The 24,479-nt window shown below is 50.5% G+C and overlaps 1 protein-coding gene and 1 long non-coding RNA gene across 3 annotated transcripts; one reads left to right on the top strand and one right to left on the bottom strand.

Moving 5' to 3' along the window:
* Positions 1 to 688: 688 nt before the first annotated feature.
* On the bottom strand, positions 689 to 1,518 carry LOC145429901 (uncharacterized). The gene is made up of 2 exons (XR_013910231.1): positions 1,380 to 1,518; positions 689 to 1,300 (listed from the first exon to the last, which is right to left on the bottom strand). It is a non-coding gene; the product is annotated as an uncharacterized LOC145429901 (long non-coding RNA).
* A 613-nt stretch (positions 1,519 to 2,131) lies between these two features.
* zfc3h1 (zinc finger C3H1-type containing) lies at positions 2,132 to 20,535 on the top strand. 2 transcript variants are annotated; one of them, XM_026172293.2, is made up of 36 exons: positions 2,294 to 2,819; positions 3,689 to 4,075; positions 4,227 to 4,316; positions 5,085 to 5,224; positions 5,324 to 5,732; positions 5,849 to 6,060; positions 6,135 to 6,258; positions 6,335 to 6,426; positions 6,511 to 6,702; positions 6,790 to 6,948; positions 7,042 to 7,179; positions 7,290 to 7,408; positions 7,484 to 7,624; positions 7,705 to 7,879; positions 8,055 to 8,183; positions 8,613 to 9,233; positions 9,313 to 9,422; positions 9,501 to 9,632; positions 15,351 to 15,472; positions 15,552 to 15,653; positions 15,732 to 15,863; positions 15,941 to 16,118; positions 16,192 to 16,378; positions 16,512 to 16,700; positions 16,937 to 17,174; positions 17,264 to 17,369; positions 17,701 to 17,899; positions 17,976 to 18,070; positions 18,147 to 18,257; positions 18,344 to 18,448; positions 18,523 to 18,688; positions 18,837 to 18,937; positions 19,114 to 19,215; positions 19,302 to 19,341; positions 19,434 to 19,496; positions 19,863 to 20,535. In XM_026172293.2, exons 1-36 carry the CDS (start codon positions 2,294 to 2,296, stop codon positions 19,986 to 19,988), a joined length of 6,258 nt encoding a protein of 2,085 aa, XP_026028078.2. In that variant the 3' UTR covers positions 19,989 to 20,535. The 2 variants fall into 2 exon arrangements, with proteins under 2 accessions (XP_080160154.1, XP_026028078.2); XM_080304028.1 differs by lacking the exons at positions 19,114 to 19,215; positions 19,302 to 19,341; positions 19,434 to 19,496; positions 19,863 to 20,535 and having other exon boundaries at positions 2,132 to 2,819; positions 18,523 to 18,764; positions 18,837 to 18,921.
* The last annotated feature ends 3,944 nt before the right edge of the window (positions 20,536 to 24,479 follow it).

Genomic DNA, 24,479 nt, shown 5'->3' on the forward strand with positions numbered 1-24,479 from the left:
TGGAAAAACCAAGGCGCAAAATAACTGCCCATGAACTGAGAAAAGTCAAGCGTGCAGCTGCCAAGATGCCACTTGCCACCAGTTTGGCCATATTTCAGAGCTGCAACATCACTGGAGTGCCCAAAAGCACAAGGTGTGCAATACTCAGAGTCAAAGGAGCTTGCAAAGAAAAGCGTCTGGACTTCTTTAAGTTGCTTGAAGACGTTTCACCTCTCATCCGAGAAGCTTCTTCAGTTCTAAGGTCAAATGGTGGAGAGTCCCAGATATAAACCTAGTGGGAGTTTCCCCCCACAGAGGGACAAAAGGACCCCTGATGATCCTCTAATCGCCTGAGCCAAGGTGTGAAACTGGGTGTGGGTCCCAATCAGCCAGAGTTTCGGGTGTGTTCATTGTGAAACCTGGCCCCACCTTATCATGCGAATTCCTGAGGTCAGATGGCCCAGGGTGTGAGTGGGCGTTAAGGCTTCTGGGAAGGGATCTATATAATAATATATATATCTGATTTTAAACCTGGTGTTTACTGATGCCGACTGAACCTTCTCACCTTCATACGCTCTGAACGTCTTGTTGGAGAGTCTGTCTCTGACCTGGCATCAGAGCAGCTCAGTCAGCAGAATCAAATCTGTACACATGAATGTTTGTTCCTCTGAAAACCAAGTGATGTTAAAGCCAAAGCTCCCACTGGGCCTCACGTTATTAACATTTATTTATTTATTTAAAACAACACTTCTGGCTTTGATTTACAAACTGCCCTGAGTTTTCCTCAGAACAACAACATCCCAGTGCTCCCAGAAAACACCTTCAGTGGAAACCTGTCAGATCAGTTTTCACCTGTCATACTAAGTCTTTCCGGCTGGCAGTGAAGCTTTCAGTTGTTTAATTTTTCATCCTGACAGAAACATCCTGGTCACAACGTGGATCACTCGTCTGTCCGACTGCTCTCTGACCCCCTGAGTTCGTACGTTACCCTCGTGTCACACCAGCATTTTCTCACGCTTCACCAAGAGCAGAAAGGAAACACCGTGAATGTTTTTTAACACCCACTGAAGCTCTGAAAATCTGAAACTGTACCAAACTTTCTCAGAGCTTTGTCAGAACAAAGAAGGAAGAGCATAGTCTCTCTGGAAGGTTCGAAAGGATCTGAAAACCTGCAGCTGCAAAGTCCACATCCACACCAGCACACTGACAGGTGACACAGAGCGATTACAGGTGTGACTTATGTCCGTTTCAGGAAACTGGGGTCATCGAGCAGCTGTGAGAACCACTCTGAGTCACCATCCACCGTTTGCTGCATCACCTTCTGCTTAAAATGGAAAACTGAAATTTTAATTCACAGAATAAATAATCAATAATAAATGATTAATAGAAACCGAGGCCACCTGTGTGATTTAAAGTAACGTGACTCCAATGATCTTCCTGACTTGTGTCCACCTGCAGCTCCACACAGAACCTCCCACGAGGACTTCATGCTCCACTCCACTGTGTCCTTCATCTTCTTGATCTCCGTCCTCCTCAACCTGCTGCTCCTGCTCGCCTTCCTGCTCCTCTGCTCAGTTCCTACACCTTCCTCCTGCTCCTCACTGTGTCTCATCGCCACCCTCTTCTGGCTTCACCTCTGCATTCACCGCATTAATAAATATAAGCTCTCCTTTCAAAACACACTGCTCTCACTTTATTATATATGCTGGTGGTAGATCTGGCCTTCTTGCTGTGGCCACTTTAACAGAAACACACAGAGACTGATTCTGATTGAGGGAACAGAGAATAACCATCAGTGATGTCACACAGAGGCCTGAGCGGACAGGAAGCACTGCAGCCTGCTACCAGTTAAAACAATAAATGAAAAAGAAAAAAAAAGAAACAAAACGAAACCTATAAACATGACATTAAATAAGAACAAATGAAAACAAACAAATAAAAAACAAGAAACTAAAAAATAAAAACAATAAAAAACAAAATAAATTTAAATTAAATTAAAACAAAACATACTCAAACAAAAACTGTCAACAAAATAAAAACAATAAATAATGTAAGAACAACATGCGGAGTCCCCGCCTCCCGGGAGGAAGAGAAAAACCCACAGCTCTGCTTTTACGTGCTTTTTCCGGTCTCGCGAAGTCTCGGGTTTTATCGCGGTGATTGTTGGTAGCAGCGGAGCTAGCAGAGCGCTAACAGAGAGCTAACGGTCAGAGCGGAGAGAACCTCCGCGAAGCTGCTTCAGAGCCGCGGAATGAGCTCCTGGTCCCGCCGCTGAGTTTGGCCCCAGCAGGGAGCTGCAGACGGTCACCCCAACATGGACGTAGACGTTCCGAACCGATCCCCCGCGGAGGACGGGGAGCTAGAAGACGGAGAGATCTGCGATGATGACACCGAGGAGAGAGCGCCTCCACGGCGGGGGGATGGGAGCAGGCCCCGTGGCGGTGCTCCTCCTCGGCCGCGAAAGCCGCACAAGCACCCGCTCGGCGCGCCGCCGCACTTGGGCCACCCGCCGCCGGACTTCCGCCACCTCATGTCCTACAGCCTCGGCCCTTACGGCCCATTCCCGCCCGGCCACCGGCAGCAGTGCGGGCCGAGCGGGCCCGACCGGCCTCCCTCCCCGCCACCGCAGCAGCAGCCTCCCGGGCTCGGCTCTCACGGGGAGCCCGGGCCGCGGTCCAGCTTCTGGGAGCGGAGCCACGGCGCACTGGGACGCTTCCGGCACCGCGGCATGCCGAACGGAGGCCCCGGGGGCTGGAGCCGGGGCGGCCGGGGGGGCAACAGCAGGCCGCCTCCCGGACGGTACCTGCCCGGAGAGAGCCACAGCTCCCCCGCGAGGAAGCGTATCCTTTCTGCTGTGTCACGTGCCCTCTCCCCCGGGACGGTGATTGAATTAGGCAGCCCGCGAGGAGCCGGTCAGGGTTTCATTGATTACATATTGGTTTAATGAACAGCCCATTGATCTGTGAGTGTTCTGGGCTTCGACTGGTTCACGTTTCACACTCCACCAGGTGCGTGCGTGACAGCAGGAAACGAAACCGGCGCTGTGATGACGTATGTGTGGTTGCGACTCCCCCATCAGCTGTCCTCATTCATCCGCTACACGGTTACATCAGTGATCGATTATTTCCTCGTTCATGTATTGATTGATCGATCATATTGAAAAGATCTTGAAGACAGCTGTGAAAAGCCCAAATCAATAGATCAATACTTTATTGATCCCACAAGCGGAGTTTTAGTGTTACAGATGAAAGATGGTGCAGTGTATAACAAACAGCTTAGAGGTCAGCCTTCTACAAACTACAAATACACACACACAGTGCGTTAATAAATAATGTTTGGATGTGAAGCCAATAATCAAAGGTTCAGCTGACGAACTGACATCATGAGTTCCATAATTGAGAAAGCTTTGATTAGTTTTCAGAGGGCTGCGAGTTTTCTGCCATTTGATCTGCGATCAATAATCCGATGATAGGAGAAATTTGCTTCTTTTACATGGACATTTTTTTTGTGAGGATTTCTTAATTTGTTCGTTTTTTAATTTTACACATTCTTAAAAATGAAGCTTTTCGTTGGTAGCAAAGATTTAAGTCTTTTTGAAAATTTTATTTTTTAATATTTTTTCTTTTAAATCATGACTTTAAAAATGAAATGAGTATTGATCCCTGTTGGTCAGTAATTCTTGATCAGCGTTCTTTAACGCAGACCTCAGAGAAACCTCTCGGGAGGAACCGGCTCAGGAAGGTGGCTCACGGCGCTCCCAGGCCGGAGAGCAGTGGTGACGAGTCTTTCGAGGATCTGCTGTCCAAATACAAACAGATCCAGATCGAACTCGAGTGCATCCGCAAAGAGGAGACGATGGCCCTGGAGCCACGGACGTCACCAGTCAGGGACGACGTGGTGGAGTGCGTAGCCGCCGCTCTAACGGACACCAAAGCTGAACCGGGCCTGGCTCTGAGTCCGGCAGCAGCCGCGGACGAGGTGTCGGAGCTGGAGAGGAAGAAAGTGTTCCAGGCCTTCAACATCAAACCGCTTCGTCAGAAACTCCCCACGCCGGCCGACCTGGACGAGCTGCAGAAGAAGTGGGCGAAGCCTGATGGTGAGTTCGTTATCCGAATGTTTGCTTTCACATCGCAGCTGTAGACGCGCCCCTTTTTACCTGTTTGGCGACTTAAACCATGTTGAGGACCAATCACTTCCTGTTTGCTGTGTAAAGTGTTTCTACAGCTTCCTGTTCTGTGTGTCAACAGGTGAAGGGGATCAGCCAATCACAGATAACGGAGCAGAATTGGAAGGAAAAGGTGCCAAAGAAGCAGAAGAGGGGACGCGCGAGAGCGGCGGTGAGCAGACTGAGGCCGCCGGTACGAGTGTACACCGTACCGATGCAGCAGACTCTCCGATTGATCCTCTGAAAGGACGTTTCACTGTAGGGTGGACCGGGGTTGGTTGCCACATTGCTTATTACTGCAACAGTAGGGGGCGCTGTGGGATTCTGCTGATGTCGCACATGTGACCTGCTGATCTGTCCACTTCGCTGTTCTGTCACTTTAATGGGGCAGAGAGATTTTTCAGGTATTACAAGCTCACACGGCGCGAGCTCTTAGAAAAAGCTCAAGTTCTCACGAGCTAGCTAACACCAGATGGTGCTCCGGAGGTCAGCTGGGGATGTCTCGGCCCGAGTGTGACAAACGCTTCTGCAGTCTGGGTACGGCCTCAGTGTCTGAACCCTGACGGTCCAGGTGCCAGGTGTGTGTCAGGACCGTGAGAGGCCCAGTGCAAGGCTCAGCTCAGCTGTTTGTCCTTTAAAGGGTCACTAAACAGGAAGTTCCACCTTCTTCCCCGCAGCTGTAACAGGATGACAGGGTATTCGCCTCTTTCTGCCAGAACGAATCTAAAAAATGAGCCTTTTAACGATGGAACTGAAGGTCGTCATGTTGCCGGGATCTTCGGTTCATGCAGCAGTGAAAACTGTGACAACGCACGCCGGTCCACCCTGCAGAGTCCCCTCACGGCCCCCAAACCAGAGTTTGATTAGCGCCGTGCAGTGAGGAGCAGGCGACCTTTGATGAAGACGCTGTGTTTTCACTTCCTGTGCAATGTGTGTCCAGGTGAGGGAGAACAGCGAGCAGAAGGAGGAGAGCCCGCAGACGAGAGGCCGTGTGACCCGTGCATCATGGAGGAGCAGGAGAAACCGCCGCCGCCGTGTCCCAGCGAGTCGTCGGCGTCCAGCGAGGACTCTCCAGACAAGGTGAGGCCGTGCAGCTGCTACCCGCAGGGAAAAGATTCAGCCGTTCGCTTCGATGGCGTTTGGTTTGTGTCACGTTACGTCTCCTCTGTGTGTGGTCAGGCCACGGAGAAGGTGGTGGTGGTGGAGGAGGAGGAGCTGTCAGAGCTGCAGCTGCGTCTCCTCGCTCTGCAGTCGGCCAGTAAGAAGTGGCAGCAGAAGGAGCAGCAGGTGATGAGGCGGAGCAAAGAACGCATCACTAAAGCCACTCAGGAGAAGAGCTCAGGCCCCGGGGCCGCCCCACCCGCCAGGCAGAGGGTCACCACCAGGTCTGCTTCCACTGCCGCAGCCGCCACAGAGAGGACCAGGACCAGGTCCAAACCTCAGGACAGGGACCGCGAGCGAAACAAGACCGGGCCCAGACCTCAGGACAGAGACAGACTCAAGCCGTGTCCTAAAGCCGGACCTAAAGGCCCGCTGGAGAGGGCCCGCCCCCCGGGGAAGGCTCACATCACCAAGAAGATCAGCCCAGGTGAGACAGATGTGCGGGCTGTGCCGCCTTAAATGTGAGCACGCTTAGAAGTGAAGCGGAAAAACAGCGGCCAGCTCTGATTGGCTCTGAGTGTTCCTGTGTGACGTGTCTCACAGTTTCGGTGGCAAAGCAGGCGTTCAGGAAGCAGCAGGTGAGGACGTGGAAGCTGCAGCAGCAGAGGGAGCAGGAGGAGAAGCGACGGCAGGAGGAGGAGGAGCGCCGCAAGCGGGAGGACGAGATCCGGCGAATCCGCGACCTGTCCAACCAGGACGAACAATATAACCGCTTCATGAAACTGGTGGGTGGGAGGAAGAGGACGCGCAGCAAGGTAAGGTGCCGTGTGCGCACGCCCAGTGTGGTCACCTGACTCTCACCTGTGCTGACTCACCTGTGTCTGCTCAGTCCAGGGACCGGGACCACCGCAAGTCTGCAGGCAAGCCGGGCCTGGACACCTCGGGGAACCTCTACCAGTACGACAACTACGACGAGGTGGCGATGGACACGGACAGTGAGACGGGCTCGCCAGGTAAGGGGGCAGGAGGTGCACCTGACGCACCTTTCGCTTCCTGTTTCCCGTTTAAACTGGTTTGTCTGCGTTTCAGTCCCGTCGCCAACGCACAGCAACCTGCTGTCTGTGGAGGAGGCGGCGTGCATCCCTCACCTGTACGGCGCCGACCCCGTTCCTTTCGGAATGGTACGCCCCCTCCTCCTCATCACCACGGTTACCTTCCGAGGAGCTCGCTGATGACTGTTTTTTTTTTTTTTTTCCACCCCTCAGGAATTCTCGCAGCCCTTCCTCCCCCCACTGCTCTCCGCCATTCCTCCCCCACCTCCTCCCCTCCCCCCTCCCCCAGATGAGCTGGAGCCCCCCCCAAAACCTCCATTTGCTGATGAAGAGGAGGAGGAGGAGATGCTCCTCAGGGAGACCTGCCTGATGTCTATGGCCAACAAGAGGGTGGTGGTCTCGGAGGTCCGCGGCGTCACGTGATGATGTCATGTTTAGATTGTGCTGATGATGATGATGATGATGATGATGATGATGATTTTCTCTCTGCAGAAGAGCTCCAGCGCTCCTCCTTCTCCAGGTGGGCCTCCCCCTGCAGACCTTCAGCCTCCACCCAGAGGAAACCTGAGCACGGTCAGTCTGAACACGGTGCCTCAGCCCCGCCCAAACAAGGCCGCCAGAGCACACCTCGCCGCCAGAGCACCGCTTGTGGTAAGAGGCTCGCTGCACACCGCTCCTTATTTAGAAACAAACATGGAGCCTGAAACTGCCCCTCACCTGTCTGCCCCTCACCTGTCTGTCCAGCTGCCCAGACATAAGACGGTGGTGGTTTCTCTCAACGACTCTGACGACAGCGACTCGGACATGGACGCCTGCAGCTCATCGCAGGCGGTGTTTGGCGGCCTGGAGTTCATGATCAAAGAGGCCCGAAGGACGGTGGAGGTGAGTGCGTTCACCTGAACCGTCCGGGCACGACGACGATCGTTGTGCAGCCGGAATGTGTCTGCGGCGTTGCGTGATGATGTCACGACTCTGAACTTCTTATTTCTCAGGCGGCGAAGCCAAAAGGAGCGTCGGCCTCTGAGAAGGAGAACAACCCGGTCCGAACGCCAGAGGCTCTGCCTGACGCCAAGAAGGCCGAGTACCGCCTACTCAAAGAGGAGATCGCCAGGTACCCACGTGACCTCTCTCAAACACACACACACACAAAGACTTTTACTAACTCTGTGGGTGTGCACGCTCACAGCAGGGAGAGGCAGAGGATGATGAAGGAACAGAGCCCTCGTGGCTCCGCCTCGCCCGCCACTGCAGACTCCATCGACTCCTCCCTGAAGCCAGCGGTGGAGCTGAAGCTGAGCGAGGCCGAGCTGAAGCTCAGCAAACACAGGTGAGATCTTAAAACACACCTGGAGCTGGTGTGAGGTTTTCGGTGGCGCCGCTTTGACTGTGGGAGTCTGCTGCCCTCAGGGAGCTGCTGCAGAGAGACGAGGCCGTGCTGCGACACCTGCTGCAGCAGGAGCTGAAGAAGAACGAGTCGCTGAAGGCCGCCGAGGCCAAAGTGGCCAAACTGAGGGAGCAGCTGCAGGCGTCGGAGAGGATCGTCGGCGCCAACAAGACGCTCCTCAGGAAGTTGCGCGAGCAGGTACGCCAACTTTACCGCCCCAACTCGCTGTTGGGTGTTTCTCTTAAATCTACACGACCCCAGTGTGGCGTCAGCACGGCGGCACTCAGATGCAGGACATGAAGCTCAGACTCCTCCTGGCTGCTGTGAAGTCTCTTTGTTTGGTGTCGTTTGACCGCCTCCACGTCCTCTGCAGGTCCACCGGGTGGAGCAGCGGGTCTCCGTGAAGAAGACGGTGGCGGTGCGGTTGGAGCAGGAGCTGGTGCAGGCTCACCTGGCCGCCGGCAGGGCGCCCAAACGGCGAGCGGACTCCAGCCGGCCCGCGGTGAGTCTTCCTGTTTCTCTGTGGAACCTGCAGGTTGTGTGTTTGTCTCCTCAGCAGAGAAACACTCAGCCAGAGAGGCTTTTATTCTGAAAAAACAGTTGCATGAAGAATTGCTGTTGAAACTTACAGGTGAGGCAGTTAGCTGTAGTTAGCTGGCTGGTTAGCTAATAAAGCTAATTACCCATCCAGTCAGCTAATGAACAGCTGAGGCAAGGATCAGGGTGGGACCCACAGTGGGGAGGCGCTGGCTAAACGAACTCGGGCTGTTACAGAGGACGCTTGCGCTCACGCAGCTCCTCACGGCGCCGGTAACCATGGATTCAGAGGCGTTGGTGGTTACATGCACCCGCCGATAAAACTATAAGAAAGCTCTGATGGAGCGCCGCTGTGTGCAGGTGTGTTTACCCTGCGTAACGTTATCCTTTCCAGCTCAGCAAGTTGCCGCGGCGTGACGCAGCGCCCCGCGGTTCTGAGCGCCACTTTGCCGAGCTCATCGCTCAGAAGCAACGACTGCAGCAGCTCGAGTCTGAGTACGCGCTGAAGATCCAGAAGCTGAAGGAGGCGCAGGTGCTGCGAAACAAAGGCGTCCTGCCAGAGCTCCCCGTAGAGCCGCCGTTGCGATCCGCCACGCCCCCGGACCCTCAGGTCCAGCCGCCGCCGCAGCCCTCGCTGCACGACCTCTCCCAGGACAAGCTGACGCTGGACAGCGAGGACCCCGCGGAGGCCGAGGATCACGAACCAGAACCTGCGCCCGCTGCTGCGGCCAGAGGCGGCCGTCGCTCCTCCTTCCGTCAGTCCAGCTGCTCCTTCACCAAACCCCACCTGGACGCCACGAGCTCGGCTCCGCCCAAAGACGTCGGCACTGCCGCCAAGCCCGTGAAGGCGCTGCCCAGTGGCTCGGCAGGCGTGGAGCTTCCTGCCGAGATGTTCGCGGGGCTGGACGTGGACGCCCTGCAGCGGCTGTACAGACAGAAGACACCTCTGGGAGATCTGCTGCTGATGGAGCTGCAGGTGCTGGGGGAGGACGTGGACCCCGCCCTCGCCGCACAGGTGAGCGGAGACTGTCAGAGGGGCAGCTGAAGGTCTCGGGGGAATTTCACGCTAACGCTCTGTGTGTCCGGTCATCCAGGTGTTTCCGGCTGAGGTGGAGACAGCGGTGAGTTCGTCGGGCGGCTTGGAGCTGAGGCCGCTTCCCTTCGGACCGTACCACAGCCCTCTGCTGGCCTTCAGGTCCTACAGGTAGCTCCGTCGTACCGACAGCAGCAGAGCTCGTATGTGGTCTGTGCGGTCGGCTCACAGCTGTGTCCTCCCGCTCAGGTTCAGCCCGTACTACAGGACCAAGGAGAAGCTGTCTCTGAGCTCGGTGACGTACAGCAACGCCATCGAAGCAAAGAAGTGCTTCTGCCGCTTCGACCTCACGGGAACGTGCAACGACGACGGCTGCAGATGGTGAGCGGGGTGTAAAACAACAAAACAAACTATTTGAATAACGTGATATCAATTCATTAAATCCTGAATCGATTTTTGCATTTAAATGTATCTCCGGTTAAAGCTCAGGAAATATTTCAACAAACAGCTAAAGCAGTAAGTGAGAGCAGCTACGAGGATGTAAAAACAGAGCGTGGATCTTTCACCTGACGGCACGTCCACAGACACGCCGTCGGGCTGAAGGCCAAAAGCTCACAGATCCTGAAGCTGCAGGTTGCATCACTCTAACCGCCAGAGGGGCCGATGGCGCGATATGGCAGCCTCGCCTCTGTCAGTCTGCCCAGGGCAGCTGTGGCTACACCTGTAGCTGCCTCCACCAGTGTGAATGCGAGAGTGAATGAATAGTGGTGTTGTAAAGCGCTTTGAGGGGTCCCGAAAAGCGCTATAAAATGCAATCCATTATTATTATTATTATTATTATTATTATTATTATTATTATTATCATTATTCTAACCCAAGTTCACTGAACCAGCAGCAAAAGCAGATCAAACTGAGCTTCACGTTTGATGAACTTCGTCATGACTTTCGCTGTTTTACTTTGACATCAAAGCCTCATCTCTGCTGTTCAAACTGAAGAAATTTAAACCTAAACGATCGCTCAGCTTCTGTAATCAAACCTCAGGTAACGTTCACATGTTGATTTATGGTTTTCTTCAGTGTTTGATCGACTGCAGAATATGTTTAAGGTTATCTGCTATAAAAAGGCAGGCCAGGAAAGTCTGCTTCATGTTTTTATCCTCAGTTACTTTGACACAAAGTCTCCCAGTGTCAGCTTTGTGCTCACAGACATAAACTAGAAAAAGTTGCATTTCCTGTGAAAGTGCGGTGTGAATGCCGTGTAGTGGAATCTGCTGAGAAGCTGAAGAAGCTGAAGTACACATTAGAAAAGCTGCTGAAATCATAAAAATTGCAGAATTGTAATGAATTAGCAGAAATACAAGACGATTCCCTGAGCTGTCTCGTGAAACATGTTTCCACGGGCGAGATTCAAACCCGGGCCTCCTGCTCTGAGAACCGCTGCTCATCGCACTGAGCTTGTTTAGAGCTGGGCGGTTTTTTTCATATCACGATATGTGTTTTTCATTTCAGGCGATAACGATATCTATCACGATATCAGCCAAATAACTATATTTGTAAGATTTAAATGTGCTGTTGCTCACAAGTAAAATGTGAAATAATCAGCAGCTTGTTTTTATTTAAATATTTATTTCCCATAATAAGTTCAACAGGGTAGATGTACTTAAGGAACATGAGACTTTTTCAGCTAAATAAAGGCAAATATTGCAAACTACACAAAAGGCAGCCGCTAAAGCGTTTAAGTTTCAAAACAGAACAAACGAAACAGACTAAATTGTCAATTCCACTTAGAAATAAAGTATTAATTCTAAAAATAAATCTTAGTTTGTTTTACAGAAGAACAGACAAAACTGACTAACTTTTGTCAATATCAAATAAACTGAGAACTAAAAGGAAATTCTCAATCTCTCCTTGTTGTATAGCTGAGCTTTTCAAACAGTTTTAACAGTTACTTTAGTCTGACAAAAGCCGAATGATGAATTAGCGCTTCCAGTCAGAGACTGAGGCTACGTCCACACGTACACGGGTATTTTTGAAAACGGAGATTTTCCGTTTTCGTTGTAAAAAATAATCCCGTCCACACATAAAGGCAGAAATGAAGGAAAACGCTGCTATGAACATGCCAAAGCAGCAGGTGGCGCTAGATTCCTAACCGTGCAGAAATGTTGGCCAATCAGAAGTCTAGAAGCCTCGGTGGGAAAAAATAAACAAAGCTGGGGCATAGAAGCAGACCCGAGTCGTATGTGTGGAGGGACAGTAACTGTGTGTATATGTAAGCATTTAAACACTGCAGAGAGTAGAATTAACAGTATTGTAGAAATTCATTTCACCGAAACAATAACGTGGCGCACAGTGTGACGCATGCACCAGTTTATTGTATTTCCAGACTTGCTTTCGGCACATTTACAGTGCACGCTACTCTGTTTTTTGTCAGACTTGAAATAGCCGAAATACCTTCACACTACGGAACTTCTATGGCTCTTCGGTTCGACAATCTCTCCGGCGTTGGAACCATCATCTGTTTTCTCTTCGGTCACACTCGGTTGATTTTTCTAGTCGGCACACTCATTTCCTCCATTACCCGCTGGCTGCTTCCCAAACAAACACACGTGCGGCTTGGCACTTGTGCTGTACGTAACAAGTCACGCGACGTGACGCTGCGGCTGTGATTGGTTCAGCTCTGCGCTACTTAATTTGGATTGGCTGACCTTTTTTTTTTTTTTTTTTTTGAGGACAAGAGCGGCGAGGTCTATCGCGATAGCTTAATTTCTCTATCGAGTAAAAGTTATATCGCGATACATATCGTTATCGTTCTATCGCCCAGCTCTACCTTCCATTTATTTTCACTTAAACAAGAAGCTGGTTTTTATGTACATTAAAGCTTTATAAAAATTTAACAGTGCAAATGCAAATTCCTTGCTGAAAGTTTAACCAAAAGGCATTTCCAGTAGAAATGGGCTGACATATCCTGAGCATAACCATGTATAATATCCACTGAAGTTAAAAAGAGGTGCTTTGCAACATTAAACTGCAGTGTGCAGTACGTATTTTTCGGACCATAAGGTGCACAGGATTATACAGTGGGGCAAAAAAGTATTTAGTCAGCCACCGATTGTGCAAGTTCCCCCACTTAAAATGATGACAGAGGTCAGTAATTTGCACCAGAGGTACACTTCAACTGTGAGAGACAGAATGTGAAAAAAAATCCATGAATCCACATGGTAGGATTTGTAAAGAATTTATTGGTAAATTAGGGTGGAAAATAAGTATTTGGTCACCTCAAACAAGGAAAATCTCTGGCTCTCACAGACCTGTAACGTCTTCTGTAAGAAGCTTTTCTGTCCCCCACTCGTTACCTGTATGAATGGCACCTGTTTGAACTCATCATCTGTATAAAAGACACCTGCCCACAGCCTCAAACAGTCAGACTCCAAACTCCGCCATGGCCAAGACCAAAGAGCTTTCGAAGGACACCAGGAAAAGTATTGTAGACCTGCACCAGACTGGGAAGAGTGAATCTACAATAGGCAAGCAGCTTGGTGTGAAAAAATCAACTGTGGGAGCAATCATCAGAAAATGGAAGACATACAAGACCACTGATAATCTCCCTCGATCTGGGGCTCCACGCAAGATCTCATCCCGTGGGGTCAAAATGATCATGAGAACGGTGAGCAAAGATCCCAGAACCACACGGGGGGACCTGGTGAATGACCTGCAGAGAGCTGGGACCAAAGTAACAAAGGTCACCATCAGTAACACACTACAACGGCAGGGAATCAAATCCCGCAGTGCCAGACGTGTTCCGCTGCTGAAGCCAGTGCATGTCCAGGCCCGTCTGAAGTTTGCCAGAGAGCACATGGATGATACAGCAGAGGATTGGGAGAATGTCATGTGGTCAGATGAAACCAAAGTAGAACTTTTTGGTATAAACTCAACTCGTCGTGTTTGGAGGAAGAAGAGTACTGAGTTGCATCCCAAGAACACCATACCTACTGTGAAGCATGGGGGTGGAAACATCATGCTATGGGGCTGTTTTTCTGCCAAGGGGACAGGACGACTGATCCGTGTTAAGGACAGAATGAATGGGGCCATGTATCGTGAGATTTTGAGCCAAAACCTCCTTCCATCAGTGAGAACTTTGAAGATGAAACGAGGCTGGGTCTTCCAACATGACAATGATCCAAAACACACCGCCCGGGCAACAAAGGAGTGGCTCCGTAAGAAGCATTTGAAAGTCCTGGAGTGGCCTAGCCAGTCTCCAGACCTCAACCCCATAGAAAATCTGTGGCGGGAGTTGAAAGTCCGTGTTGCTCGGCGACAGCCCCAAAACATCACTGCTCTCGAGAAGATCTGCATGGAGGAATGGGCCAAAATACCAGCTACTGTGTGTGCAAACCTGGTAAAGACCTATAGTAAACGTTTGACCTCTGTTATTGCCAACAAAGGTTATGTTACAAAGTATTGAGTTGTATTTTTGTTATTGACCAAATACTTATTTTCCACCCTGATTTACCAATAAATTCTTTACAAATCCTACCATGTGGATTCATGGATTTTTCTTTTCACATTCTGTCTCTCACAGTTGAAGTGTACCTCTGGTGCAAATTACTGACCTCTGTCATCATTTTAAGTGGGAGAACTTGCACAATCGGTGGCTGACTAAATACTTTTTTGCCCCACTGTAAGGCACATTAAGCGAAACAAAGCAGTCAGATAAATCAAACTTTATTAAACTCATTCTTCTTGCTTCCTCCACTTCTGTACCATTGATTCATTAATGTTGAATCCTCTGGCAGCTGCTCTATTCCCATGTTGTTGCAGTATATTAATGACTAACCTCGTATTGTGGATGGATTATCTCAGTTGTTCTCCTGACTGAAGTTTGGTCCGTTTACAGCATCCTGCCATGCGATTGCATTTGTCTCTAACCATCAGGAACCTTCACGTTAACTTTTATAAGTGGAAAAGTGTTAGTGTTCGTCCTCCTTCACTGTTTATGTTATGCTAACATAGCTGTGTCGCTAGCGATCAGGTAGCACATCATTATATACCAGCTAGCCCAACTTCAGTAACCCTACAAACGTCACTGCTGTTTAGTTTCCTGTCTTCATTTATGTTGGAAGTGATAGCAGAGCTGTACATTTGAATTTTTTCAGAAATCTCTCAGTCAGAACATGCTATATCATGCTTAGGTAACTAGCGAAACTAGCGAGCTAACTTCCGCTAGCTTCCTGCTAACTTCTAATTCCGTTAAATGTAATAAATTTTGTTTTCATGGATGCCTGGAAGTTAAACTTTATAGTTACACCTGGTAAAGCAGCAATGCTGATCGTTTTATTAAAGATGAAAGAATTTAGACAGTTTTTAACTCTCAGTGATGCTGCAGTGTTGTTTGACCTGAAGTTTACGGAGTTTAGGACCCAGATTACTCCCAGATTTAAGAGCATCTTAGTCCGACAAATATGACAATAACAACGGCTGCTTGCATGTTCTGCAAAAAATGTGCTTTGTTGTGTATCTGACGGACAAACACCAAACCAGTTCCACATCACTGAAGTTGGGTTAGTTTTTACAAACCAGTTCTGGTTCATCTGTTTCACTCAACAATCGGCCATGTGCGTATGAAAACAAAGACACTGCGCATGCGCGTTTTACTCATTCTATCGCGGTCCTGAATCGCGGTCTATATTTCATTTTCCTATCGTTGCCTAACATTATACCGGTATTACCGTGAACGGTATAATATGGCCCAGCCCTAGTGTGAAAGTTATGAGCACCAAAAGATATAGCCGGCATCAGCAGAGAGAGAAGAACAGTTTAAAGTTTGAACAGTCGGATAAAAGCTGGTTAACCAGCAACACGGAGCAACTAGAATCACTGCATGTCTTTGTGAAACCTCACGGCGGGCACGTGCGGGTTATATTCCTGAGCCTGACCGCTGAGTGTGCACACACCCCGCTGATCGCTGGTGGACGTCACACCACAAAGTAAAACAACGCAGCGGCACGTTTGCGTGATGTGTCGCCCTGTTACCGTGACGATAATGTTACCCGCCTGAGTCTGTAGCTCTTCCTGTTTAATGTTTGTCCCTCTGCGCCGCAGGCAGCACATGAGGAACTGCACTCTGAGCGGGAACCAGCTCTTCCAGGACATCCTGTCCTACGACCTGTCGCTGATCGGCTGCTCCGACGGCAGCTCGGACGAGGACGTGTGCGCCGCCACAGGTGCGGTGGGTGCGAAGCCTCGGTCTGGTGGTCGGCAGGTGTGTCACGTGGAAGCTCAGGTGTTTGTGTTTGTTTGCAGAGAAGTACATGAAGAGGCTGTTCGGCTCTAACAAGGACCGCATGGGCGTCGACCAGAAGGCCGTCCTCCTCGTCAGCAAAGTCAACGAAAGCAAGCGCCACGGTAGGTCAGCATTCCCGTAACGTTACGCCCACTGCTCCAGCCGCTTCCGTGCTTCTCACCTGTCCCCTCCATCTTCAGTCCCGCCCTACACCACCTACAAGGATGCGAGGAGGTGGAGGCCGAAGCCATCGACGCAAAGTGACCTCAGTCCCGAGGACGACGGCAGCGGCGACGAGGGGATGGCGGCCGGTCACGTGACACCTGGCAGAGGTTAGTGAACGGGGAGGATTTCGTCGTTTCCTCCGTGGCAGGTCTGAGTGAGCTCACGTGTGTCTGTGTGCGTGCAGACAGCGGCGCTCACGCCGGCCTCTCTGCTCTGGACGCGTGCGTCACCTCGGAGGACAAACGCTACTTCATCAGTGAGACGGACGACATCGCCAACCTGGAGGCCAGCGTCCTGGAGAGCCCCCGAGACACTCAGCTGTGGATCAAGCTCGCCTTCAAATACCTCAGTCAGAGCGAGACGTAAGTCCCCGCCTACCTCAAGGTCTGTGCTGCGGAGCTCCACCCCCTTTAACCTTGAATCTGTCCCCTGCAGCTCTGCGGCAGAGTGTTTGGAAGCCGCCCTGAACACGCTGTCACGCGCTTTGGAGAGCAACTGCGATAATCCCGAGGTGTGGAGCCATTACCTGTCCTTGTTCTCCAGGCGGGGCAGCCGGGAGGAGGTGCAGGAGATGTGCGAGATGGCGGTGGAGCACGCCCCTGACTACAGAGTGTGGTGGAACGTAAGTGAGCGTGGTTTGCTCGCAGGAGCCGCTAGCTCACCGCACAGCTCAGCGGGCTAACAGTGGCACGTTGGTGGTTTTAGCGTTGTTTATCAGGTAAATGTCATAATGACCTCTGACCTCTGCTGCTCAGTACCTGAACCTGGAGAGCTCATTTGAAGGGAAAGACTACGTGTGCGAGCGTCTGCTGCAGTTCCTCCTCGCCGAGGCGTCGTCTGGAGTCACAGAGATGCTGTCCTTCGAGCTGATGGAGGCGCTGCTCTACAGAGTCCAGCTGAGCCTGTTCACGGGCCGGCTGGAGAGCGCGCTCGCCGTCCTGCAGGTGAGCCGCGACCTCGGGCACCTGCCTCACGCTGTGCACCACAAACGTAACGTCAGAGTGGGACGAACATTTTTCACAGAGTTTAAAGAATCAGGTTCCTAAAAAAACAAACAACAAACACAGCTGTTTACGTCAGTGTGCAGCCATGTTGGGGGCCACATGACTGGCTGTCACCTGTATTCCAGAGGGCGGGACTAATGTGACGTGACATCTGCTGTCTGGATTTCTCCTCTCAGAACGCTCTGAAGTCACCTCAGGACCGGAGCATCGCCGACCACCTGATGGCCGCCGACCGGGCGCTGCTCTGGCTCTCCTACATCCACCTGACGGAGTTCGACCGACTGCCGGCGTGCCTGTATGACCCCGCGGAGTCCGGCCCGTCCCGTGTAGTCAGCAGGGAGCCGTTCCTGCTGCCATGGAGGACGCCGCAGGACATCAGCACGCCTGCCGACATCCTCATCGCTCTCTTCCAAGGTATGGCATTGCGACCCAGCAGACACGCGAGGTTCTTGTCTCCCTAAGCTTAACTGGTTTCCACTTCCTGTGTGACTGTTTCCTCTCAGATGGCGTCCGTCAGTGCAGCGACGACCACGCATCAGACAGCGAGAGGACGCTGGCCTGCCTTCCTCTGCACACCAACCTCATCTTCCTCTACAAGTTGCTACAAAGGTGAGCTCGCTGCTGACATCACACTGTGAGGAAGCGGGATGAACATTCGAGTAATCAGAGCCCCGCCCACCTCAGACCGCTCTGACTCTGTGATTGGTCGGTTGACCTCGTCACGCTCGCCACACGGTTAGTGAGCCGCACCGTACCTGACCAGAGGAGCAGGTGTGGTGACGCGAGGTCACCTGTGAGGTCAGTGCGGAGTGCGCCATGTTTGTTCTCTCGTGTGATGTCATCGTGTCAGGTTTGTGAACAGCTGGGAAGTCAAAGGTCAAATCTGTTTGTGCTCGGTGACATCGTGGTCTATGAAGCGCCTCGCTGTGTGTGTGCGCAGGTACAGCGAGGGCGTCGCGCTGTGCGAGTCGCTGCTCGAGTTCTGTCCCGAGTCGTGCGTTCTGCGAGACGCTGTGGCCGACCTCCACCTGCACGGCGGGAGCGGCGACCGGGCGGTCAGCATGTGGCTCCACGCTCTGGCCGAATGCCCCCACAACGCCGAGGTCTTCTACCACTGCTGCAAGTTCCTCATGGCTCAGGTGAGCTCGACCGTGAGTCTGTGAATAAAGTTTAAGCTCCGCCTCTCGACGCTAAGAACAGTCTCTGTGTCCACAGGAGGAGGCGGGCGCCATCACGCCGCTGTTCAGAGGCTTCGTGCTGTCGCTTTGCGAGGACGAGCAGAGTCCGAGGACGCCCGTAGATGTGCTGCGGTACGTCCCGACGCCTCCGTCTTCCCAGCTGTAGTCCGCACGGACAGCTGATGGCGCTCTGTTCTTCCTCCCTCAGGCACATCCTGGGCTTCTCCTCTTCCTCCGAGCTGCTGGGAGGTCCCGTCATCAAGAAGGAGCTGCAGGAGCGGCTGAGCCAGCAGATGAGCTTCCTCCACCTCATTCACTGGTTGGTGTTTAAGGTTTCATAAATGGCGTCCTGCGGTGATGATGAAAGCGGGCGCAGTAGGGTTAACGTGCTCACTGTCGTTGTAGTCGGTGGCAGTGGCTGCACGGCTCGGTGGAGGACGCGGCAGAGGCGTTTGAGCGCGCACTGGGGGCGGTCACCCAGCTGGAGGAGCTTCACAGGCTGTGGATGGAGTGAGTTCACCTGCCACAGGTACTTCCTCCTCAACCGCACGCGCCCGCTGCTCACAGTTTCCCTCTCTCTGCAGTTACCTGACGTTCAGCTGCAGCCCGCAGGCCCGCGCCGCCACCGCCGCCTCACAGTCCAGGACGTTCTCAGACCTGGTCCAGCGCTGCCTCAGCACCACCCCCTCAAGACTCGAGCTCCCCTTCAACGCCGCAGAGTTCTGGAGCTGCTACCGCTTCCACAACAAGGTCAGAGGTCGAGTCTGCTGCCACACGCCATCTTCACCTGCGTGATGTCACGACTCCGTGCCGTCGTCACACAGATGTGAGCGCTCGCTGCCTTGCTCAGCGGCAGGTCTGTAGTTGTAGTCTGCTGATGTCATGTCTCCCTCTGCAGGTGGTCGCGCTTTACCTGAGCTGCCTGCCGCCATCCCAGCATGCACTGGTTCTGGAGAGACTGTGCTACACTATGCCCAATAACACTGAGCTGGGCCTCAGGTACACACTTGGAGGAGGACTGGGTGGAGCTTAATGCCACTTGTCAGTGATTTGACTCCAGTAATGAGATGGAAAATACATCTACTTCCTGTTTGTCGTTGGATTTAAATCATCCGACCGCAGGGACAGTTTAGCTCTGCCCACATCAGCGATGTCACTGCTGTGTGTCTGCTCAGGTTGCTGCACCAGGAGTGGCTGGATGGGAACGTGGAGCACCTGAAGTTCCAGGCCCGGATGCTGAGCGGTAACACCCCCAAGTGTCTGAGCAGCTGGAAAATGTGAGTGCGTGTCGACAGTCCCGCCAGATCAGTGATCAATGATTACTGCGTCCTGATTGTGTGTGTGTGTGTGCGTATGTTCATAGAGCAATTGCTGTGGAGGAGGAGCTAAAGGAGCGAGCTGAGGTGAGTCTGAGACTGAATCAAATCAAGAAAAGAGGGTGGAGTCTAGCTGAGCACTCAGTGGTGTTTGTCTCCGCCCCCTTGTTGTGTTTCAGGTGCGTCACATGTTCCAGCAGGCCCTGCAGAACCTCCCACTGAGCGCAGCCCTGTGGAAACATGTAATATACACACACACAGATAATGACATCACATTAGACAAGCTGTGATTGGACAGCTGCTCTCAGATCTGAAGGGGGGGGGGGTCCTAAAAACTTGGACTGGGAAAAGAAATGCTGGAATCTGATTGGTCAGAGTGTGTGGCCCTGTAGTAGATCTGAGATCAGCTGTTCAGATAGGGCGTCGGCCCATGCTGATTGGCTTGTACTGCCTCGTATTCTATGACCATGTGACTATAAACAGTTTGACTCACCTGTATACAGCATGTTCACCTGCCCTCCGTCCCCGTCCCCCTCCCGCATGCCCCCCCCACCCCCCCCCCCCAACCTTTGTTTATCCCTCCCTTTGTCCCCCCCACACCCTTGTAGCGTCTGCTGCTGGAGGCAGCGGACGGCGGGGCCTCGGAGCGCCTTCGGCGGCTGTGGGACTGCTGTCAGCGGGCGGGGGTGAGCGTGAGCGGGGGCGTCGGCCCATCGCTCGGCGAGGACGGCTGATCAGACTGATCAATAATAGATCAATAATGAGAGGCTGTAGGTGACTGAGTGAGAGCAGACGAGGTAAGCCAGACGTCCCCCTCCCCGGCCGCTGAAGCCACGCCCCCTCCGGGAGCGCGTCGGTGTGAGTGTAAGTATCGAGAGCTGAGTGCCGCCCTCACTCTTCATCACCTTTCTTTAGTTCCTCACTTTTCAGTTGGAGTCATTTCCCTCCCTTTTATATCTCATTTACCCGGCGGGGGGAGGGGGGTGCTGAGGGTGTGTTTGGCGCCTGTGTGTGTGTGTCAAGAGGACGCCGCCGTCGCCTGTCTGTGGACTCTTTAGTTAAACAAACTGAGTGTTACTGAGGCGACGCGGCGAGAAAGGGAGCGGATGCAGAGACTGGACCGACCACCGCCGCTGTTGGCCACGCCCCTCTGAGACTCGTGTGCAATGTGCTTTTGTTTTGTCAATCAGCTGATTAAAGAGTATTAGCAGCAGAGGAGATGCGCGTCCTGCCACTGATGTTTTTTACATTCACCTGTTATTAAATTATTTTCTAAAATAAGAGGGTGTGTGCCTCTTCACTGCCTCCGTGTCACTTCCTCCAGCAGCGGCTTCCTGTCACAACCAGGAAGTGACACATTCACATCAGTCGTATTTGACGTGATTCTCTGGCTGTGTCCCAATTAAGAGACCGCACGCTTGAAGTACGCATTTTAAGTGCGGTTACGTCACCGCCACGCGACGACGGCTGTCCCAATTCAAAGTGTGCTTCAAACGCATACTCCAAATGCGCCGTCGATTTCCCCAAATATCAAGCGTGGTCCGGTGCACGCTTCGTGGTCCCATATATCCCACAATTCATAGCACAGCGGTGGGTGTGGATAATTTTGCCGCAAAATACAGCAGAAGGGAGCGGCCGAAGAGTTTTTTTTTTTTTTTTTTCAAACTTTATTGAAATGATAAAGCGAACAGTCAGTCATTCCAGTTCAGTTCGTACAGTAGACATACAAGGCAAATAAGAGTAACAATATACAGCACAATGAAATAAGAAGGATAAATAAATAAAGGATAAAAAAAAGAAAAAAGGGGGGAATGTGACAGACTTCATAACAACTTTGTACTTGAAAGTTGTGACAGCTCATTCCTTAAACATTTCTGAATGAATTTCAATCAATGATAAACCTTTTTTATTGGAAGTTAATTTAAGAGAGTTTAAGTAATATTCAATTTCAATCAAAAACAAATTAAATGATGGGGTTGAGTTTAGAAATTTACATTTATGTATGTGGCATTTCCCTAATAAGATGGAGCGGCCGAAGAGTGAACTGTCAAAAGTACTGAATATGACGTCACTTATTTATGTGCGAATGTGTAATAATTAGTCAGTCATATATCCACAAACACAACAAGCTGAAAGTCAGTGATATATGTGTGTGTGTGTGTGTGTATATCTATCTATATATATATATATAATCAATCATAATAATCTGACAATACTATAATATTGGCCATATTATATTTACATTGCCACAGGGAGTTGACTTTAGTCTCATGAACAACATTGGTGGTGGCTGTAGCTCAGGTGGCAGAGCAGGTCAGCCACTAATCAGAAGGTCGGTGGTTCGATCCCAGGCTGCATCCTGGCTGCATGCCAAATATCCTTGGGCAAGATACTAACCCCGTGTTTGCCTACTGGTGGTGGTCAGAGGGCCCGGTGGCGCCAGTGTCCGGCAGCCTCGCCTCTGTCAGTGCGCCCCAGGGCAGCTGTGGCTACAATGTAGCTGCCATCACCAGTGTGTGGATGACTGAATGTAGTGTAAAGTGCTTTGGGGTCCTATGGACTAGAAAAGCGCTATACAAATGCAGGCCATTTACCATTTAACTAATTGTTATTTACTAACTAATCTTAAATGACTGTTCAGCACCAGAGGCGGAGCCAGACATCAAGACACGAGGACTAAACCCCAATTCAACCAGACCCAGAACTGATCCTGAATTAAAGCAGGACTACAACAGTTCAAAATCAGGACTACTGAGGACTTAACCAAGACAGAACCAGAATCAGAACTAGATGATAGTAGCACTAAAAACCATCATAGACCTGCACTACACTTATTGTTTAATTCTACCAAAGTACAATATTTAGATTGAGAAAAGTTTATATAATTATTTAGCCTTGTTGTGCAAACAAGCTGCAGAACTTAATAAATATAGAATTTGAAAAATAACAAACCTAAAAAGAAACACGAGGTACGAGATACACAAGGACCTATGATACGCTGATACTTCTGGTAAACAACCATGTGACTGACATGTGTGTCTCACCTGCTCTTGTTCATCTGTTCTGTCCTCATTCTCCATCTCCCTCTCTGCTCCTCTCTTCCTCTCTTTGTGCTGACAATCATCAAATATACAGTGGAAACCAGATATTTACCCTTCAGATAAAAACAATTTTTTAATTGTAAGATCAAATCAGACTAAATGTTTATTTTTTAGATAAATATAAAAACATGTTTGTTAACTTTAAGAGTAAAGAGAGAAACTGTCTGTATTTCTTAATTGTAAATGGCACCAAATTGTATTCAAACTGAGCCACACTTATGGAGCTCCACAGTTCTTCTCCTGGTGTTTTGTTGACATCTCTTGATGTTCCCATGTCACAGAAACAGGCTCTGTGTTTTGCCTTATATGCATCCACAGCTGTGCCACCAGTTTACTCACATGGACTCTACGAACCTATCAGAAGCTTCTTCAGCTCAGAATGGAATCGTCTGCAGTTTCTTATTAATTAACAATAAACTTAGTGTACATGTACTCCTACATTTGATGAAAGTGATAAAAAATAGACAGCTCTGTCTCTCTTTATTCTGACATTTAACTCATTCAAAATATATTTCAATATTTATCTAAAACAAAAGTTTACTCTAAATTGATGTTGTGCAGTAAAAATGTTTTATGTTTTCTCCCTAAAGTGTAAATATCTGGTTACAAATGTGAATATCCTGCTGTGTACTGAAATCCCTCTTGTTTTGCATAGAAATATACTGAACAACATACAAAGCATAATATATAAAATAACATTTACCTGAGTTTTTTCTTTGAAAGAAGCCTCTAATGTCCATTCTTATATTTCAGTACATAACTGAAACCGATTTAGTCGGGAGGGTAAGAACTGAGAATATGAAATAAACACACGTAAGCTAAGACTCTCTAAAGAAACAGCTTTGTTGTTGTTCGGCTTTTCATTTCGCCATTTGTTGATTCACTTGAAGAGCGAGTAACGTAATATTGGTCAAGTGATCAGTTTGATATCAATCTTTCGTGATGCACCGTCATATTTACATTATTTGTACGGTACGAATGATTTGCTTTGGTACCTGGTCAAACTTAAGCTCTCCTTAGTATGGCTGGCTCCATTTCTCCAACAGCGCACTCACAGGCAGCAGCTGCCCCGCCCCCTCACTCAGTCGCTGGCTGTCTCCCAATTCAGGGTCTGCAGCCTTAAAGTACGCAGCCTCAACGATCCTCAAGGGCCGCGTACTCAAAGACCGCTCAGGCCGGAAGTGCGAGGCTTGTGTAATGGGCCGGTCTAGCCTCCGTTGCGCTGATACTGTTGTTTGTCAATAAAGTTTTTTTTTTAAAAAGCCTCCTTTGCGGTGCCCAGGTAGCCTAGCAACCATGATACTAACAGCTGGAAACGTGTCATACAGCTGTGTTTGACAGAGATGAAGGAGAAAATCTTTTGTTCATTTGTTTGTTTCTACATGAGCTTTGATCATTCTCTGTGAGATTAAGCTCAGCTATTGGACGGCGTATATTTTAAAGTAAAGGCTTTAAAACCAAGTTAGTGCAAACGTCACTAATGTCACATGACTTTGCTGACATGTGGCCAACAGGAATGTTTAATGTTCTTCGTTATTAAACATTTGCACATAAATAAGTGACGTCATATTCAGTACTTAAAGTTCACTCTTCGGCCGCCCCTCATCCACCGTTTTTTTTCTGCAAATTTATCCACACCCACCGCCACGCTATGCATTCTGGGATATGTTGGGCCACGAAGTCTACACTGCCACATCCTTAAAATTCAGGGAAATGAAGGACGCATTTGAGGGCCGCATTTCGAGCAGCCTTTGAATTGGGACAGCCTTCGTCGCGCCGCTGTGACGTAATTGGCCTTGAAGTCCATACTTTAAGGCTGCAGACCCTGAATTGGGAGACAGCCGCTTAGTGCCTGAGCTCGGATCATACCAATATCAGGGGGGATTCACGCACAGTCGTAAATTCCCACAGTGTGCACTATGTGCTTCGAATATTGTGTGTACTTTTTGTTTTATACAGTTGTCAGCCAGGCATCTAACTATGAAAAAATTACACTCCAAAAGACCCCGGGCTTCTGACAAAACAACCCGGGCTTAAGCCCAGTAAGCCACCCCCACGTCCGCCCCTGTTCAGCACAGAAATGAAGCCCAACAATCATGTTTTACAGTGCCGTGGTCTCAGCCT

The sequence above is a fragment of the Astatotilapia calliptera genome, chromosome 7, assembly GCF_964374335.1.
Source record: "Astatotilapia calliptera chromosome 7, fAstCal68.1, whole genome shotgun sequence".
Taxonomy (NCBI): domain Eukaryota; kingdom Metazoa; phylum Chordata; class Actinopteri; order Cichliformes; family Cichlidae; genus Astatotilapia; species Astatotilapia calliptera.